Consider the following 18,557-nt stretch of genomic DNA (forward strand, 5'->3'; position numbering starts at 1 on the left):
CCCCCCCATGCACAAGCAGGAGCAAAAGTATCAGCCCTCCCACCCACCATGCAAAAAGCAAAGCACCCAAAGAGAGATGATCTAAAGTCCATCAATAACTACTGTCAATCCCAGCACTTTGACATCTCAGTCTCTCTGTCTCTCACTCACTCACTCTTTCTCTTTCTCTCTCTCTCTCTCTCACACACACACACACACACACACACACACACACACACACACACACACACACACACACACACACACACACACACACACACACACACACACACACACACACACACACACACACACACACACACACACCTCCTTCAACAATGAGTGGGGAGACCAGCAGCACGTTGTTTCAAAGCTTGCAGTTTAATTAACCAGTCCAAATTGTCTCCATGTATGGGTGAGTGGTCGCTTCTAGTGGGAGTTGTTGAGGATGTGGGTCATTATTAAGGACCCCTATCACCCAGGTCATGCCTTGTTCTCATTGTTACCATCAAGGAGGTGGTACATACTCAGTGATTCAGGAACAGCTTCCCCTCTGCCATCCAATTTCTGAATGGACATTGAACCCAAGAATACTACCTTACTTCTTCTTTAGTTCTATGTTTGTGCTGTTTATTTAATTCAACTGTTTAATTAATATATGTATATTTACTATAATTCATATTTTTTCTATTATGTATTGCATTGTACTGCTGCCACAAAGACAACAAATTTCATGATATTAAACCTGATTCTGATGGCTGGAGTTAACTTTGGACCAAAAGGTCTGTTTGTATTGTATCTATGGCTCAAATGCACCATTTTATCTGTGAAGTTGACATTTTTTGGTATGAATTTTGTATGGAAAGACATTTTTATTTTCTATTTTTGGAAATTTGTGCCACTATTTAGTTGGAGCAGAATTTGGCAACTGACTGTGTTCACAACTTCACTGAAACGCCACCTAGTGTTCCTGAAACGAAATCAAGGAAGTAGCAGTCAATTTAGGACCTGCAGAAGTAAATTCCTTAACTAATTTGTATCTTTTCTTACAAAAGGCAAACATGAACATTTCATTCGGGTTCTTGGAAAAACCAGAGGAGTTTAAAAGAATCTTTTGTGACTGAGAGGGTGATACTTAGTGTGAAACTATCATGAAAATCAGTCCTTGGTTAAACGTAAAAAGGCACAACACAGGACATCAACTGAAAACTGAAACTAATTTGCTGTAAATGATGTTTCATATTACTGAAATCAATACCTTTTTTTATAAAGTGACTGTTGACCCTGGAAGTGAACAGTCATTGCCAAAGTTTTTTTTTCTATTTCAGTTTGAATTTTCACTTGTTTTCTACTTTCTGGAATGTTCTGTCTCGATGACTAACGAGTAATCACTGCAGTCATTTCAAATAGTGACTTAAAATATTCAAATCAATCTGGTTCTACTGGTAACTTTCTTGGTCTCACTTTCTAGGTAGTGGGATGAAATTTATTTTCAGAAATGTAAATAATTATTGTAAGCTTGCATTTTAATATGGTACTGCATAATATATTGGAGAAGGAAGGAATCTGATTAAATGTTATATTGGGGCCCCATCTGATCTCAGAATCAGAGTCAGGTTTAATATCACTGGCATAAATTTGTTAACTTTGCGGCAGCAGTACAATGTAATACATGATAATATAGAGAAAAAGACACTGAACTACAGTAAGCATATATTTGTATCAAATAGGTAAATTAAATAAGTAGTGCAAAAAAATCAATGGCCATTCAGAAATCGGATTTCAGAGGGGAAGAAGCTGTTCATGGATCATTGAGTGTGCTCCTGTACCTCCTTCCTGATGGTAACGACTAGAACAATGCATGACCGAGGTGATGGGGAACCTTAATGATGAATGCCACCTTTTTGAGGCATCGCTCCTGGAAGATGTCCTGGATACTACGGAGGCTAGTGCCATGATGGAGCTGATTAATTTTACAACTCTCTGCAGCTTACTTCAATCCCGTGCAGTAACCCCCCCCCCCACCCCCATACCAGATGGTGATGCAGCCGGTTAGAATGCTCTGCACAGTACATCTATAGAAATTTGAGAGTATTTCGGGTGACATACGAAATCTCCTCAAACTCCTAATGAAATATAACTACTCTCTTGCTTTCTTTATAGCTGCATCCATATGTTGAGTCCAGGTTGGGTCCTTGGAGATTCTAACACCCAACAACTTGAAATTGCTCACTCTCTCTCCACTTCTGATCCCCCTATGAGGACTGGTGTGTTTTCCCTCATTTTACCCTTTCTGAAGTCCACTATCAGTATCTTGGTCTTACTGATGTTGACTGCAAGTTTGTTGTGACACCACTGAACTCACTGGTCTATCTCTGAATTAGATGGAAAAATAATATTTGTAAAAAGTGTGGTAGCTTGAAACAGTTCTACTAATATGGTGGAGAGCAGAATATTTGGTTATAAGACACTATTATGTGGGCCTTTGATATTCATAAAGTGGTAATGAGCTTTGAAAGGAAGTGTGGTTAAGAAAGGTGTGCAAAGTAACTTTTTTTGTATTGTAGGTAGTGCTTGTGAAATATTCACGGGTGATCTCATGGGAGTTTACATGCTGCTCTCTGGAAAGTGCCAGCTCATAGCATGTGACTTTTTGGCCTGGTTGCTTTTGTTCAAGTCTGTGTTTTGTTCCTGACAGTAGTGTGCTGCAGTTCATTGAATGCCTTCTTGTTCTTTGCAATTACTTTCAGTGCATTTCTTGCACATTTGAAAACAAATTCTATTCAAATCAGAGCTGATTAGAGTTTCTTTCAATGCATCTTTGGTTTCACTTCTAACGATCATAACCTTGAGGGATGTGAGGAAGTAACAAATGGAAGTATCTGCAGTTGGTCTTTGACAATGTAGGATGGGAAGATGCTCATGTAAAGCACTAAAACAAATGACACAAGCCAATTATACTAGTTCAACAAATCTCTGATCCATAGAATAAAAGTCAGCTTGTTTTGAAAGCAGTTGAGCCCTTCATCTGCAACAATTTTTCCCACATTGCCCTAAAATTTGTATTTTCATGCATTTCTATTCCCTATAGAGCTAACTATAAGCATGCATTGTAATCTTATTTAAGTTTGTTTTTGTACATTTTGATTTTTAAAATTTATTACTATGCTTAAACATACAGAATTACTATGTTAATGATGTCGTAGGTGTGAAATATCTTGATTGGCAAGGCTGCAGGTGTAGGCGAAATGATGTTCTATCCCCAAGTGAATTAATTATATTAATACTGTAGCAATGTCCATGCATTATGCTTGCTGACGTCTTAAAATCACTTTTACTCTGGAAAATGTAATTTGAATATTTTTGTATTTATTCCATACACTTTGTATGACAATTAGCTTTAAATCCTATTATTTCATTGTATTTTATTGTTTAAACTATGTCTATATGTGGATGGTTCTTTTGCTTTTGTGAAATATATATTTGTACTGTGCTTTTACAGTAAAGCTTGTGACTGGAACAGTGAGCATTATTTTCACTTGCAGAATAGCATTCACAGGGTGTCAAAACATCACCAATGTAGGGTCTCGGCCCGAAACGTCGACAGTGCTTCTCCTTATAGATGCTGCCTGGCCTGCTGTGTTCCACCAGCATTTTGTGTGTGTTGTGCCAATGTACTTAATACATTGTGTGTGTGTGCCATGGTTGAAATTTTTTTGAACTGTTGAGTATTTTTTTTACTCTGTAGAAGATAGTGCATTAAAATCTTTCAGTCTGGAACTTAATTTGAATTCTGTCCACACTGAAGCAATCTCACCTGCTGATCTTTTTCCTTTAAATTATCAGTATCCCACACAAATATGACTCTAAAGTTCCTGTGTCATTTGTGCAGTTTTATCAAAAACAATTTTTGCATGGTGAGAGGAAGACACTGGTACAGTTCAGTTACCATTGTAGCAGAAACTTGGGGGGAGGGAGAGTTGTGTTTGAAAATCATGATGAGAATTTTAAAATGGATATCTTAATGATCTAGGAACCCAAGTATGTATGTAGGCCTTCGTTAGTCTTGATAGACCATGGATTTACGCCTTGGAAAGTTTCCTGGGCGCAAACCTCGGCAAGGTTTTATTTTATAGAAGACTGGCAGTTTCCCAAGCTGCAAGTCTCCCCTGTCCACGCCACCAATGTTGTCCAAGGGAAGGGCATTAGGACACATAGTGCTTGGCACCGGTGTCATCGCAGAGCAATGTGTGGTTAAGTGCCTTGCTCAAGGACACACACGCAGCCTCAGCCAAGGCTCGAACTAGTGACTTTCAGATCACTAGACAAACGCCTTAACCACTTGGCCACGTGCTAACACGAACCTATATAGAATAGCAAAAACAGGAATAATCAGTGGACACTCCATCAGTGTGTGGCAAGACATTGGTAGTAAAGTTTTAAAAATAATTGATACTGTGGATTTTTTTTGTAGCAAGATACTTAAAATACTGTCATTCACTAGAAGCAAATACTGGATATCAGTCACTCGAGTTTGAAACTTCAACCCCAAGGGTTTGGATCAAAGGAAAAGTCGAGTACATAGTTTTTCAGTAATCATTAATCAGTCAATGAACCTTGTACAATGGAGACATTATCATTTTCCTTTGAAACTAGTAAAACTTGGTATTATTAAACTGGTGTATTTGGTGTATGAAATCAGTTGGAGTTCTTTGATTAATTTAGATCATATACTTTAAGTTTAATGACTGTTATAGAATACTTGGATTAGTAATGAACTAATTTAATGTAGTATTATTAGCTGTGATTCATGTTATGTTTGAATTTCTGTTATTTCTGCTTAGGGTGATTATATTGCAGCAAATCACCTTTCTTAATTAAGTTACTCACCATTTCATGGCCTATTTAGTTTTAGTTGAAAGAGCTCATCAGATCTTTCTTTGATGGTTTTCTTCCCTCTGGCTCAGTGGTTCCCAATCTATTTTATGCCATGTACTGCAGGTTGGGAACTCCTGCTCTAGTGTGAGGTTTTCCATTTAAAAAAACATTATAAAAATGATGCAGAAGGGACTTCTGGGAGGTAAGATGATTTGTGAAGAGTTGGCAGCTGGGATTTAATTTTCTTCTCTGACTATGTGTGTGGTTCTCTCTGAACTGAATTGGGGCAAGGTCAATCCGCATTTTAGTGGGTGTGAAAATCTATAGATAATTTGGAAATTGTTTATGCTCTGGAAGACGATTTTATGCTGACAGTGGAAAGTACTTTCAGAATAGCTAATGCTCTGTACTCCTTCCAGTCTTGTATTTTAGCTGTTTATTCAAATAAAGTAGAAAATCTGGTGCCAGCAAGGACATCAGACTTTATTGTTAATGTCCATATTAGTTGCTCAAAATTTACATAGATGGAGCAAAATATAGTGAATGTTTGCAATGATCTGTTTTTAAATTTATTTTTGGCAGACATCTCCTTTTTGAATTGTCATTTCAAAGTTATCAGACGTATGTGGACACTGTTCAAACACTGCACCATATCAAAGTGTAATGTTATTACTGTTTAGTCAGAGCATGATGAAGACAATGTAAGCTTTTTTTCTTGTGTTCATTTCAATTGGAACAACAATTTGAAATCTGGTAAATTTGATCTTTTCTGTATTGTCTGTATAAGTTGTCCAAGTTAAGATGTGTTGCTAGAACTATGGGTCTCACAATGAAATATTTTTAGAGCTTGTTTATTAGAAAGCACAAACTAAAATTAAACCAGTTGATTCCTAAAAACCACACAAAATTGGACGATAAACAGGAAACAGTTTAAAAGGAAAAATTTAACATGTCAGGAAGATGACTTTCTATGAGTATGAATTGATTGAACTCGGGCATCTATTTTGGCAGAAACCTTAAGGTAATCATGACAGGTAATTCATTTGGAAATAAGCTAAAGATGCTCTCAATTGCTTCAAACTTAGCTTATATTGTTTTGCTCTGCCATCAACTAGGATGGAACTTCTGTGAAGCCACCTGGACAACTAGTGAATGGTTAATCACTAATCACATCTGGGTATGAACACATTGCAGAACTTTGATAAGTTAAATGATTTTGTACATTATATAGATTGCTAGCTCAAATGTTTAACATGAATATAGACATGGAATTTAGCTTCAGTCAGTTGGTCTGTGTTTTTAGCAAGCATAATGATGCTTATATACCCTTTGGCATACTAGAATTGATTAGTCTATCTTAAACAGAGGAGGAAGTGATGTTCCAGGTACTGCTTTCATTAACGTGAGAAAGTCTGCAGATGCTGGAAATCCAAAGCAACACACACAAAACGCTGGAGGAATTCAGCAGGTCAGGCAGCATCTATGGAAATGAATAGATAGTTGACATTTTGGGCTGAAACCCTTCTTCAAGACTGAGAAGGGAGGGGAAAAATGCCAGAATATGAAGGTGGAGGGAGGGGAAGGAGGCTAACTGCAAGGTGATAGGTGAAACCAGGTGGGTGGGAAGGGTCAAAGGCTGGAGAAGAAGGAATCATTTTTGTGTTTTCTAGTGTTAGGTTACTTTTATTAAATCTTTTTGATTTGTGACATGTTGAGAATTGGATTGGTAATGTATTTGTGTTGCTTCTCAACTGATGTCTGTGAATGCTGAATTAAGATATTTGGTGGCAAATGATGAATACAACATTTGAAATAGTTGGTACAGTTTGGGATATAATTTTACAAAAAGGTGATACTGCAAAAACATGAATGTGCTGTGTGAGACTATCTAAAATACAAGTTGAAAATTCAGACAGTTTGGAGAAACTCAGTTTATTTTAACTTTTAAAAAAATGGCCCAATTAAAGTTGGCATAAAACTAGTGAGAAATAACAACTGGTGATTGCAAAAGGTAATCTTTATAAAATGACTGGTCTATTTGACTCCAGACCTATGTTAACCTGGTTGACTCTTTTGCCCTCTGATGTAGGCTATTACATGCACTAACTAATGGTTAAAAATTGTAATCTAATTTGATTAAGTTTGTAATTTGCACTATAATCAAGAAGTTTAAAGGATTGGAAAATGATTCCTCTAATAGAATTCCACAGATGGACCAAATATGACAAAAGAATTCAAGGAAAAAATATAGTGGAAAAAGGATCTAATACTTTCCTGGCATTTATGACAAATAAACTTTTCTTGGACTTTGAGCCAGGTACAGCTATCAACAGATGAAACCAGCCTCATCCCTGATGAAGGTGGCAGAGTTTGTCAGCGAAACGTCGGTTATAATCAATACCTGTACCCAGCTGGAAGCCCGAGAAGAGTATTTGGAAAAAATATATAGCTTAAGTAATTACGTGTCAAGATGTTATTTCATGTGAAATTGTGACATGCCTTGAATCTAGACAGGTGGAAGTAACAAACCAAATCAAAAGATAGTTGAGCAACACACAAATTGCTGAAGAAACAGGGTAGCCTCAGAACAGGATAGAAACCAGAATAAGAAGATGGAGAAGGGGAAGGAGTACAAGATGGCAGGTGACAGGTAAAATTAGATGAGGTGAAAGGTGTGGGTGGGTGAAGTAAGAAGCAGGGGCATAATAGAAGAGGTAAAGGGTTGAAGAAGAAGAAATCTGATAGAGAACAGTAGACTATGAAATGAGCTGCGTTTTAAGAGATTGAAGCATGTCACAGTTTTGTGTACTTTATGCAGCACTTATCTAGTGACATTACAAATATTAAAAATTCAATTTCTAAAGACAAATTTTATTGAAATTGATGGCAGCAACACCTGATTTGTTAATGAGTAAATCGAGGTAATTGTGTTGGATATGTTCAAGATGTATAGAATATTTCTGTTACAGAGCATCCAAACCTACAGTGATTGCTAAGTTAATCTGGGAGGAGAATCTAGAAGGAATGCCTATGGAAAGTCCTACAATGGAATGTAAAGTCCTCCAAAAGTAGTGGTTCAGCCCAGTCCATCACTCTAACCCTAATGCTCTCCCACCATTGAGCACATCTACTACATAGAACCCTATCGCAGGAAATCAGCATCCGTCATCAAGGACTTTCAAAACCCAGGACATGCTCCTTTCTTCCTGCTGCCATCAAGAAGGTACAGGAGCCTCAGGACTCACACCACCAGGTTCAAGGACGGTATTAATTACTCCTCCTTGAACCAATAGGGATAGCTTCACTCCTCTGACTCACTCCAGCGCAGAATTGTTCCTACAACCTATGGACTCACTTTCAAAGTCTTTTCATCTCTTATTCTCAATATCTATTGCTTGTTTATTCATGTATTATTTTTATTTTGTATTTGCATAGTTTGTTGCTTTTGCATATTGGTTATTTGTCGGTCCTGCTGGAGGTGGCCTTTCATTGATTTTATTAAGTTTCTTGGATTTACTGAGGATGCCTGCAAAAACAAATCTCAGCATTAGATATGGCGACACATACAGTTGCAAGAAAGAGTTTGTGAACTGTTTTGCAATTACCTGCTTTTCTGCATTAGTTACTCATAAAATGTAGTGTGATCTTCATCTAAGTCATAATAATAATCAAACACAATCTGCCTAAGCTAATAACACACATTGTTATTTTCCTGTCTTTATTGAACACATTGTTTAGTCATTCACAGTCCAGGCTGGAAAAAAGTATGTGAATCCTTCTGTTTAATAAATGGTAGTACCTCCTTTAGCAGCAATAACCTCCGTCAAATGTTTCCTGTAGCTGCTGATCAGAGTTGCACAATGGCAAAGTGAAATTTTAGTCCATTCCTCCATTCAAAACTGTTTCAGTTCATCATTATTTCTGGGATGCCTTCCATGAGCAGCCCTCTTCAGGTCATGCCGCACCATCTCAATTGGGTTAACGTCCTGACTCCATTCCAAATTGCATTTTTTTTCTTTTTAAAACATTTCGCTGTTAATTTACTCTTGTGTTTTGAATCATTGTCTTGTTGTATCATCCAACTTCTATTAAGCTTCAGGTGACAGACAGCCACCTTGACATTCTCCTGTAAAATGTCTTGATACAATTTTGAATTAATTGTTCCCTCAATGATTGTAAGCTGGCCAGGCCCTGAGGCAGCAAATCAGGCCTAAACCACGATGCTCCTTCCACCATGCTTCACAGTTGGGATAACGTTTTGGTGTTGTTGTGCAGTGCCCTTTTTCTTCCAAACATAGCAATGTGCATTTCTGCCTGATATTCAACTTTTGTCTCATCTGTCCATAGAATGTTGTCCCAGAAGTGTTGTGGAACATTCAAGTGGTCTTTTGCAAACTTGAAATGTGCAGCAATGTCTTTTGGAGAGTAGTGATTGCCTCCATGGTGTCCTTCCATGAGCACCATTCTTCAGAGTTTTTCTAGAAGTGGACATGTGAACAGAGACTTTAGCAAGCTCTAGAGATTTCTGCAAGTCTTTTGCTGGGTTCTTTTTCACCTCCTTCAGCACTGCACATTGTGCTCTTGGTGTGATCTTCGCAGGATGCCCACTCCTAGGGAGAGTAGCAACATTACTGAATTTCCTCCATTTGCAGACAATTTCTCTTTACTGTGCACTGATGAACACTCAAGTCTTTAGAAATGCTCTTTTAGCCTTGTCCAACTTCATGCATCTCTATAATGCTTCTTCTAACGTCCTCTGAAAGTTGTTTTGATTGAGGTATGGCACACATGAAGTGGTCTTTCTTGAGAAGAGCAGGCTCTGTCAGTAACCTGACTTTGTGTGTCTCATTGATTGGAACACTGACTCCACATAGCTTTTCTAGAGGGCATTACCCCCAGAGGTTCATGTACAAGAAATTAGACAATTCTTTGTATGTTATTAGCTTAGACAGATCGTGTTTGTCTATTATTGTGACTTGAGTCAAGATCAGACTACATTTCATGAGTAATTAATGCAGAAAACCAGGTAATTGTAAAGGGTTCACAAACTTTTCCAGCTATAATAAATTTACTTTGAACTTTTGAACTTTGAAAATAAGGGGAGACTGCTTTTCTTTAACAAATAGATGGAATGTGAGATTTTCATGCTTTCAAATGTAAACTAAATAGGTATATGTGAGAAACAAGATAGGTAAACTCAAAGACTGAGATGAGATTGCAGTTGCTAGAAAATGCTGAAAACAGTAAATTAAGCAGCAGCTGTGGAGAGAGAAACCAGGTCAATATTTCAGGTCAAGGACCTTGCAGAACTATAAAAATGAGAAAGCAATATACTATACGTAACAGTATTCTAGCTTAAAGTTGTTAAGGTGGCAATTATTTAAAACAGGAGACAGTAAAGAAAAATTAGCAAATTGAACCAAAAAATTGCAGCCAGATTTCTTTGGCTGGTTGCCTGAAATTATTCAATTCAAGAGATACCCCAATTGTATATTTTATTTTTTCCAAACTACTGCATTCTTGATGTCTATGTACACCATAGGACCATAAGACATAGGAGTACAATTAGGCCATCCGGCCCATTGAGTCTTCTCCACCATTTCATCATGGCTGATCCATTTCCCTCTCAACCCAATTCTTGTGCCTTCTCCGCATAATGTTTCTAAATTCCAGTGAGTACAGACCTGGAGCTTGCAATTGCTGCTCAAGTGATAACCCTTTTATTCCCGGAATTCCTTCTTAAAGAATGGGCCCCAAGCTACTCTCAATACTCCAGTTGAGACCTTACCAGAACCTTGTACAGTCTCAGCATTACATCCTTGCTTTTATATTCTAATCCTCTTGCAATAAATGCTAATATTGTATTTTCCATCCATTGTATTCAACCTACAAATTAACCTTTTAGGGTATCCTGCACAAGGACTCTCAAATCCCTTTGCACCTCAGATTTTTGACATTTCTCTCAGTTTAGAAAATAGTCTATGCATTTATTTCTTATACCAAAGTGCATGACCATACACTTCCTGACACTGTATTCCATCTGCCACTTCTTTGCCCATTCTCCTAATCTGTCCAAATCCTTCTACAGCCTCTGCTTCCTCAGCACTACCTACCCCTTTGCTTATCTTCACATCATTAAACAAACTTGGCCACAAAGCCATCAATTTCATCCAAATCATACAACGTAAACAGAAGCAGTCCACCCCAGACCTTTGTGGATCACCACTAATCACTGGCAGCCAAACCAAAAAGGATCCTTTTATTCCCACTCTTTGCCTCCTGTGTATCAGCCAATGTTCTATCCATGTTTGGTATATTTTCTGTGATACCCTTGGCTCTTATCTTGTTTAGCAGCCTATGTGAGGCACCTTGTCAATGGCCTTCTGAAAAATCCAAGTATATAGATAGATAGATACTTTATTCATCCCCATGGGGAAATTCAACTTTTTTCCAATGTCCCATACACTTGTTGTAGCAAAACTAATTACATACAATACTTAACTCAGTAAAAAATATGATATGCATCTAAATCACTATCTCAAAAAGCATTAATAATAGCTTTTAAAAAGTTCTTAAGTCCTGGCGGTAGAATTGTAAAGCCTAATGGCATTGGGGAGTATTGACCTCTTCATCCTGTCTGAGGAGCATTGCATCGATAGTAACCTGTCGCTGAAACTGCTTCTCTGTCTCTGGATGGTGCTATGTAGAGGATGTTCAGAGTTTTCCATAATTGACCGTAGCCTACTCAGCGCCCTTCGCTCAGCTACCGATGTTAAACTCTCCAGTACTTTGCCCACGACAGAGCCCGCCTTCCTTACCAGCTTATTAAGACGTGAGGCGTCCCTCTTCTTAATGCTTCCTCCCCAACACGCCACCACAAAGAAGAGGGCGCTCTCCACAACTGACCTATAGAACATCTTCAGCATCTCACTACAGACATTGAATGACGCCCGCCGATTCTCCTTTGTCTATCCTGCTTGTTATTTCTTCAAATAATTCCGACAGATTTGTCAGACAAAATATTCCCTTAAGGAAACCATGGCCTACTTTGCCATGTGCCTTAAAGTAACCTGAAACCACATCCTTAACAATTGACTCCCAACAGCTTTCCAACCACCGTGGTCAGGCTAACTGGCCTATAATTTCATTTCTTCTGCCTTCCTCCCTTCTTGAAGAGTGGAGTGACATTTGTAATTTTCCAGTCACCTGGAGCTATGCCAAAATCTATTGATTCTTGGAAGATCATTACTAATATCTCCACAATCACTTCAGCAACCTCTTTTGGAACTCTGGGATATAGTCCATCTGGTCCAGGTGACTTATTTACCTTCAGACCTTTCAGTTTCCCAAGCACCATCTCCCTAGTAATAGCAACTGCATTCACTTCTGCCCCCAACATCTTTGAACTTCTGGCATGCAGTGGAGACTGGTGCAAAATACTTACTCAACTCATCTGCCATTTCCTTGTCCCCTGTTACTGTCTCTCCAACATCATCTTCCAGCTGTCCAATATCTACTCTTTTACTCTTTTATATATCAGCTCTTTTATCAGCTCTCTTTTACTCTTTGTATATCTGTAAAGGCCTTTGGTATCACTTTTGATATTATTGGTTAGCTTACCTTCATATTACAACTCTTTCCCCCCCCCCCCCAATGGTTTTTTTTGGTTGCCTTCTGTTGGTTTCTAAAAATAACCAATCCTCTAACTTCCTACTAATTTTTTGCTATATTATATAGCCACTGTGTTGCTTTAATTTCCCTTGTCAGCTACAGCAATGTAACGTCAGTCTACCTTTAGAATACTTTCTCTTATTTAGGATGTATCTATCCTGCACCTTCCAAATTGTTCCCAGAAACTCTGCTGTCATCCCTGCCAGTGTACCCTTCAATCAACTTTGGCCAGCTCCCCTTTCATGCCTCTGTAATTCCCATTACTCCACTGTAGTACCGACACTTCTGACTTTCACAACTGCAGGGTGAATTATATAATATTATGATCACTGTTTCTTACAGGTTCCTTTACATTAAACTCCCTAATCATACCTGGTTCATTACACAATACCCAATCCAAGATTGTTGATCCCCTAGTGGGTTCAATCAAAAATTGCATCATCTTGGATGCATTCCACAAATTCTTTCTCTTGGGGTACAGCATCAACTTGATTTGTCCAATCTATCTGCATATTGAAATCCCCCCCCCCCCCCCCCCCCGACTAACATAACATTGCCTATTTGACATGTTTTTTCTATCTTCTGTAATTTATAGACCACATCCTGGCTACTGTTCAGAGGCCTGTAAGTAACTCCAATAAGGGTCTCTTACCCTTGCAGTTTCTTAACTCTACCCAAAAGGATTCTGCATCTTCCGATCCTATGGCACCTCTTTATAAAGATTTTATTTCATTTTTATTTACCAGTGGAACCACTCCTCCTCCTGTGCCTACCTGCCTGTCCTTTTGATAGATTGTATATCCTTGGATATTAGGCTCCCAACTACAATCATCTTTCAACAATGACTCTGTAATAACCACAATGTCATCCTTGCCAATCTCTATAACTGTTTTACAAGATCATATACTTTATATCGTATACTGAATGAACAAGAAGAAGCTTACCAGATATTTGCGTTGCCCATGCCTGTTACCGGCCAAGCCTGTTGAGCCAAATCCAAAAGTTTCCCCACTCTAACATTGTTGCACTCCAATAATGGCTGCTCTGCTTGCCCTTCCTTGTTTCTATTTCACCTTGCTAAATAATCCCAAAAATCTGATTGACCACTGTTGAAACTCCGAAAAAAAACCCAGCTATGAAGCGTTGATTTTTAAAGTTCCCTTCTCAACCTGGATGAAGTCACCTTTGCTTTTTGCCTCCGAACTCCAATTGGCCACTGGGTTATTTCTAGCTGAGAAGTCTTGGTTTTCCAGAAATTGTAATATAATAAGTTGTACCAGCTAAATGTTTTAATTCAGAAGATCTTTAAATAAATGGCAGTAAGAAATTTACTGTTAATATTTAGCGAAAGAGACAGATTTACTATGGTTATTGGATTAGTGCATTTTATGTTAGACGAGACAAATTGTATTGTTTTAATGGTTCTCCATGAGTTTGAATTTCATTGCAATCCAATGAACAATTGCACTTTCTGCATCTATAACATTTACCTTGAGTGGTTTGTTGAAGAATAGAATGGTGGCATTTTGATTCTAATTGATTAAGTGCGAAAATAATTTATTTCAATAGATGGAAACTTTTGCAGTGTTACATATACAGAAATGTAGTGACTAGGTGAAATCACCGGGAAATAGTGCAGTAACTCTAATGTACAGGGAAGGAGTGAGTGATTGACATACAGAGGCTAAAGTGACTATACTTCGCCATATCTTCAAAAACAAAAATCTATTCAAGGTGCATATAAGAAAGAGAACGATTTCTTTAAGTCTGCTAATTTTGAAATGTTGCTGACAATGTTCTGAGATCACTACTATTTTTTTCTGCATTTGCATTTAATTCTCAGATTTGCTTTTTATGCTAAAGAGATTTTGTGTTTAAAGCATATTACTCAATCACATTTTTTATTGTTGAGTATTAATTATATACTTTGTAATTTTAATTAATGTGCTATGAATTTAATGCAGTTTCTCAAATCTAAAGGGAGTGATTGTTGTTACTTCAGGTTGAAAAAATGACAGTGCAGAATCATGTGAATTTTAAGCCATTACTTTGAGCCAACTCTGCTTGTTGATAAAATGTTATAATTAAAAATTATTTCATAAATCTCAAAAAAAAACTATTTAATCTTAGATTGGTTAACTAGCAAGTTGATAATTCAGTCTGTGGCTATGTTTGAACATTCTGGAATACTAGCAGCAAACCATATGCCATCTGTTATCTCTCCTGGCAGGAATAATTTGTTTATCTAAATTAATATGCAAAGAATATAGAGAATTATTCTAAAAGTGTCTTATATAAAATTACAAACTATATTCACATCTAAATTATTTAGTTATCTGAAAATGTTGGAAAATTGGTATAAAGTCTTTACAGCATTTTATGTTGCTTGGTGAGGATGTTGAAAATACGATTCCCACCCTTCCCGAAGAAAACTATTTTCAAAAACAAGTAATTAAATTTTGCTGCCAGCTGAATGGACACTCTTGAGTTTTGTTCTAAAAGCAGTTTATTTATTTGTATTTTGCTGCCATTATAGTATTTGAGATGACGGCAAAAAAATTCACCATAAAATCATGACCACGTTGAACAATCATCTGTTCACTTCCTAATCTATCATAATTAAAGAGTAGCACCAGAAGGAAGTTGTCTGCTGATGATTTCATGATGTTATTTGTAATAAGTCTGATGCTATTGTGTTCTGCCCCCAGGAATACACATGTCCAAGATGTGACTCTGGTTTTATAGAAGAATTACTCGAACAAACACCAAGGTAAAACAGTATAGTTGCTCAAAAATGTTCCAATTAGTTTTATTCTTAATTTTCAATATGTTTTTATAATTGGACAAGAAATTCTGTGACATAACAAAAGCCCCCAAAAATGGGTGTTGATCTGGAATAATAATTTTGAATTATGTGGAAAATTATAAATTGACTACAGAGATTTAGTCATATAACACTTTCTATTTATGGATTTTAGTTAAATTTACTTGAAAACCCTGCTTTGTAATTTTCCCATCTGCCCCATAAATGATTATAAGCAAGATATCTGCAAAATATTGTATTTTATTGAGGTACTATGTTAATTACTGGCTTTGTAATTGTGGGGATCTTCTAGAACACTTCCTATTTGTGATTAAAAGGGAGAACTTGCAAATAAAATTGAGCAAGAGAGGAACTTGCATTTAAAATGTTTGGATGACCAAGTTTATGGAGAAAAATTAAAATGAACCAGTCATGCAGTAACAAAGATGTGCATAAGGGTGTAAGCAGCAAATGAGCTGAGAAAAAGCTGTCAGACATACTACATGTGAAGGTGGTCTAATGTTATATCAAGTCAAATTTGTGGCTGGGGAATGGAATTGTGATGGCTTTAGTTAGTGTAATATTTAGGAAAATTTCTGCTCATTTAGTGAAACCATTTGAACATTAGGTGGATGAGATGGAGAAGTTGAATTAGGTGTCGTCCACTTAGGAATGCATACTCAAGTTGGTTTGGGTGATACGCTGAGAAGCAACCTGTAGATAAGAAACAGTGGAGAAGGGGAGGGCTTGGTGGAAATTTGAGAAATGATAATTGTATAGAGCCAATAAGAGGTCTTTGTTGGTGACAATGGCTGGAATAGGTTAAAACAAGTTGGAACCAGATGAGTTGGATAATATGCAAGCTTTTAAGGAATACCTTATGCTTCTATTCCAGAATCAGATTTAGTAGCATTGATATATAACATAAAATTTGTTGTTTTGCAGCAGCAGTAACAAAGACTTAAAATTACCATAAATTACAAAAATGATTAAATAGTTCCAAAAAAGGAGTTACAAGGTTTGACCACTCAGAAATCTGAAGGTGGAAGGGAAGGAGTTATTTCTGAATTTTTGACTGTAGATCTTCAGGCTCCTCTACTTTCTCTCTGCTTTTTTATCAACAAACTTTCCCCTCTAATAACAACGGAATTATTATTTGGAATTAGGATACTATTTATTTACAATATCTTTTGAAAGTCTTAGACTGAATAAATGTGGTTCTTGTTTATTGTGCTTTTCTGTTACCGAATATTCTTCAATGTTGTATTTAGGCACACAAAAGAATTGGCCTCTGTATCCACATATAATATACATAATATATAATATACTAAATTGAATGAAGATATATGTTATTTCTTTTGTAGGCTGTGTTAATCCCATCTTTATATCTTGTTATTGTAATTTGATGCATTTAAACTAAGTATTCGTCTTAATCTAACATGCCCTCTGCAAATTATGCTAAGCAGTTGAAAGCCTGAAAGATAACATAAGAATTTTTCTGTCCTGATGAATTGAAAATGAATATTTCCAGAAGGAACAATTCAACAGGATAAATAAGATGCACATTTTTCATGTGTGATAGTATATTAATAACTCTGCTAATTCTTGGTGTCTGAATGACCAAGTTGATGGCCTAAGTGCCTGGAGAACAAAAAATGTTCAGTCACTAAGAGCTTATGAATTGAAATGAGTTGTAAGATCTAAAAGTGTCTCATGTGTTGTTTGATTTTCCACTTGTTTTGTCTTTTCTTCACCCCAGGGTAAAAGTCCTGTAAAAACAGGAGAGGCTCCTTGGGGTAATAAGTGGAAAGCTACTACTGCATATCTAACTTTAATTCAAGCACGAGTTTTCTATCTTTGTAATGAAGCGAGGTGGAAAGAGTAACCGCTATCTCATGGACTTGTTAGAATAGGGCTGAATAGAAATTGTTGTGCTGTTGTATTTGTGTTATTTGGCTTAGGATGTTGTATGTTTTGAAAAAGATTAGTTGTACATAGCTTCCAATGTAATTTTGAATGTTATTTGACAATAGGAACTCAGAGTCACAGAAACGCACAGCAGCGAAACAGGCCTTTCAGCCCATCTACTCCATGCCAAACTATTTAAAATGCCTACTCCCATGAATCTGCACCAGGACCATAATCCTGTATACTCTTACCAACCACGTACCTATCCAAACTTCTCTTAAACACTAAAATCAAGCTCGCATGCACCACTCGTTCTAGCAGCTCATTTCACATTCTTACAGCCCTCTTGACTGAAGAAGCTTCCCCTCATGTTCGCCTAAGCTTGTCACCTTTCACCCTTAACCCATGCCCTCTAGTCTCACCCAAACTCTGCAAATAAAGCCAGGTTGCATTTACCCTACCTGTACCCCTCATATCTACATAGTGATTCTGCACCCAAACCAACAAGATTTTTAAGTGTATCACTGATTTTTCTTTCTTCCCTCCATGTTGGTTTCTATTGTAATGACTTCTATAGAGCTACTTCAGATATCCTGCTGCCACCTAATCAGCTTCCTGATGAGTGGAGAATAAGTTTATAGGGAGCATGGTAGAATTAATTCTGTTTTTAAAAAAACTAAACTAAATTTCTGTTGTCTACTCTGAATTGATATAAGGAAAGGGGTATTAAGTACTTTACTGAAGGTTTACCCAAGCTTTATCCTGTTAAATAACAGCATACAGCTGAGAATAGGCTAGTTCATTTGTTTGATTGCTGCTTCTATTAATATGTGATTTAATGAAATGAGCCATTAATGATAAGTAAACGTCTGTTTAGAGTAAGCAGTCTGTAGTGTTCCAAGGAAAGATACGAAAGAAAAATGTAGGTGTCCTTGGATCCAATAGCATTAGATACACAGTATATTAGGGTCCATTAGGGAGCACTTAGCAAGTTTTGAAGCCAAGTAGAATAGTATTACTATATTTATCTATCTTTTGAGATGGATGCTGGGTTTAATACAGCAAATGATGCAGATGAAGCCATCCGTCTTGCTGTGCATTATAGCTAGTTGGAAATTCTTATGGCATCTATACTTTATGACATTGTTAATTATGCAATATTTGGAATTCTTGTAGAAATGCTGAAAATGGCTCGAATTCAACAGCTTCCACAAGTGACCAGGCTCGACAGTTATTTGAGGTTGGTAGCATGATTTTCCAGGGTTTCAAGTGTATTTAATGACCTTGCCATGCATAGTAATGTTCAAATGAATGTACT

The 18,557-nt window shown here is 37.1% G+C and overlaps 1 protein-coding gene across 2 annotated transcripts in view; it reads left to right on the forward strand.

Annotated features, from left to right (window-relative positions):
- Positions 1–18,557, forward strand: part of rnf126 (ring finger protein 126) — a 117,967-nt gene that overhangs the window by 62,926 nt on the left and 36,484 nt on the right. For both annotated transcript variants that reach the window (XM_073068278.1, XM_073068277.1), the window contains exons 2-3: positions 15,237–15,298; positions 18,416–18,479. In XM_073068278.1, coding sequence (XP_072924379.1) covers positions 15,237–15,298; positions 18,416–18,479 — 126 coding nt within the window. The remainder of the gene's footprint in view (positions 1–15,236; positions 15,299–18,415; positions 18,480–18,557) is intronic.

The sequence above is a fragment of the Hemitrygon akajei genome, chromosome 16, assembly GCF_048418815.1.
Source record: "Hemitrygon akajei chromosome 16, sHemAka1.3, whole genome shotgun sequence".
Taxonomy (NCBI): Eukaryota; Metazoa; Chordata; class Chondrichthyes; order Myliobatiformes; family Dasyatidae; genus Hemitrygon; species Hemitrygon akajei.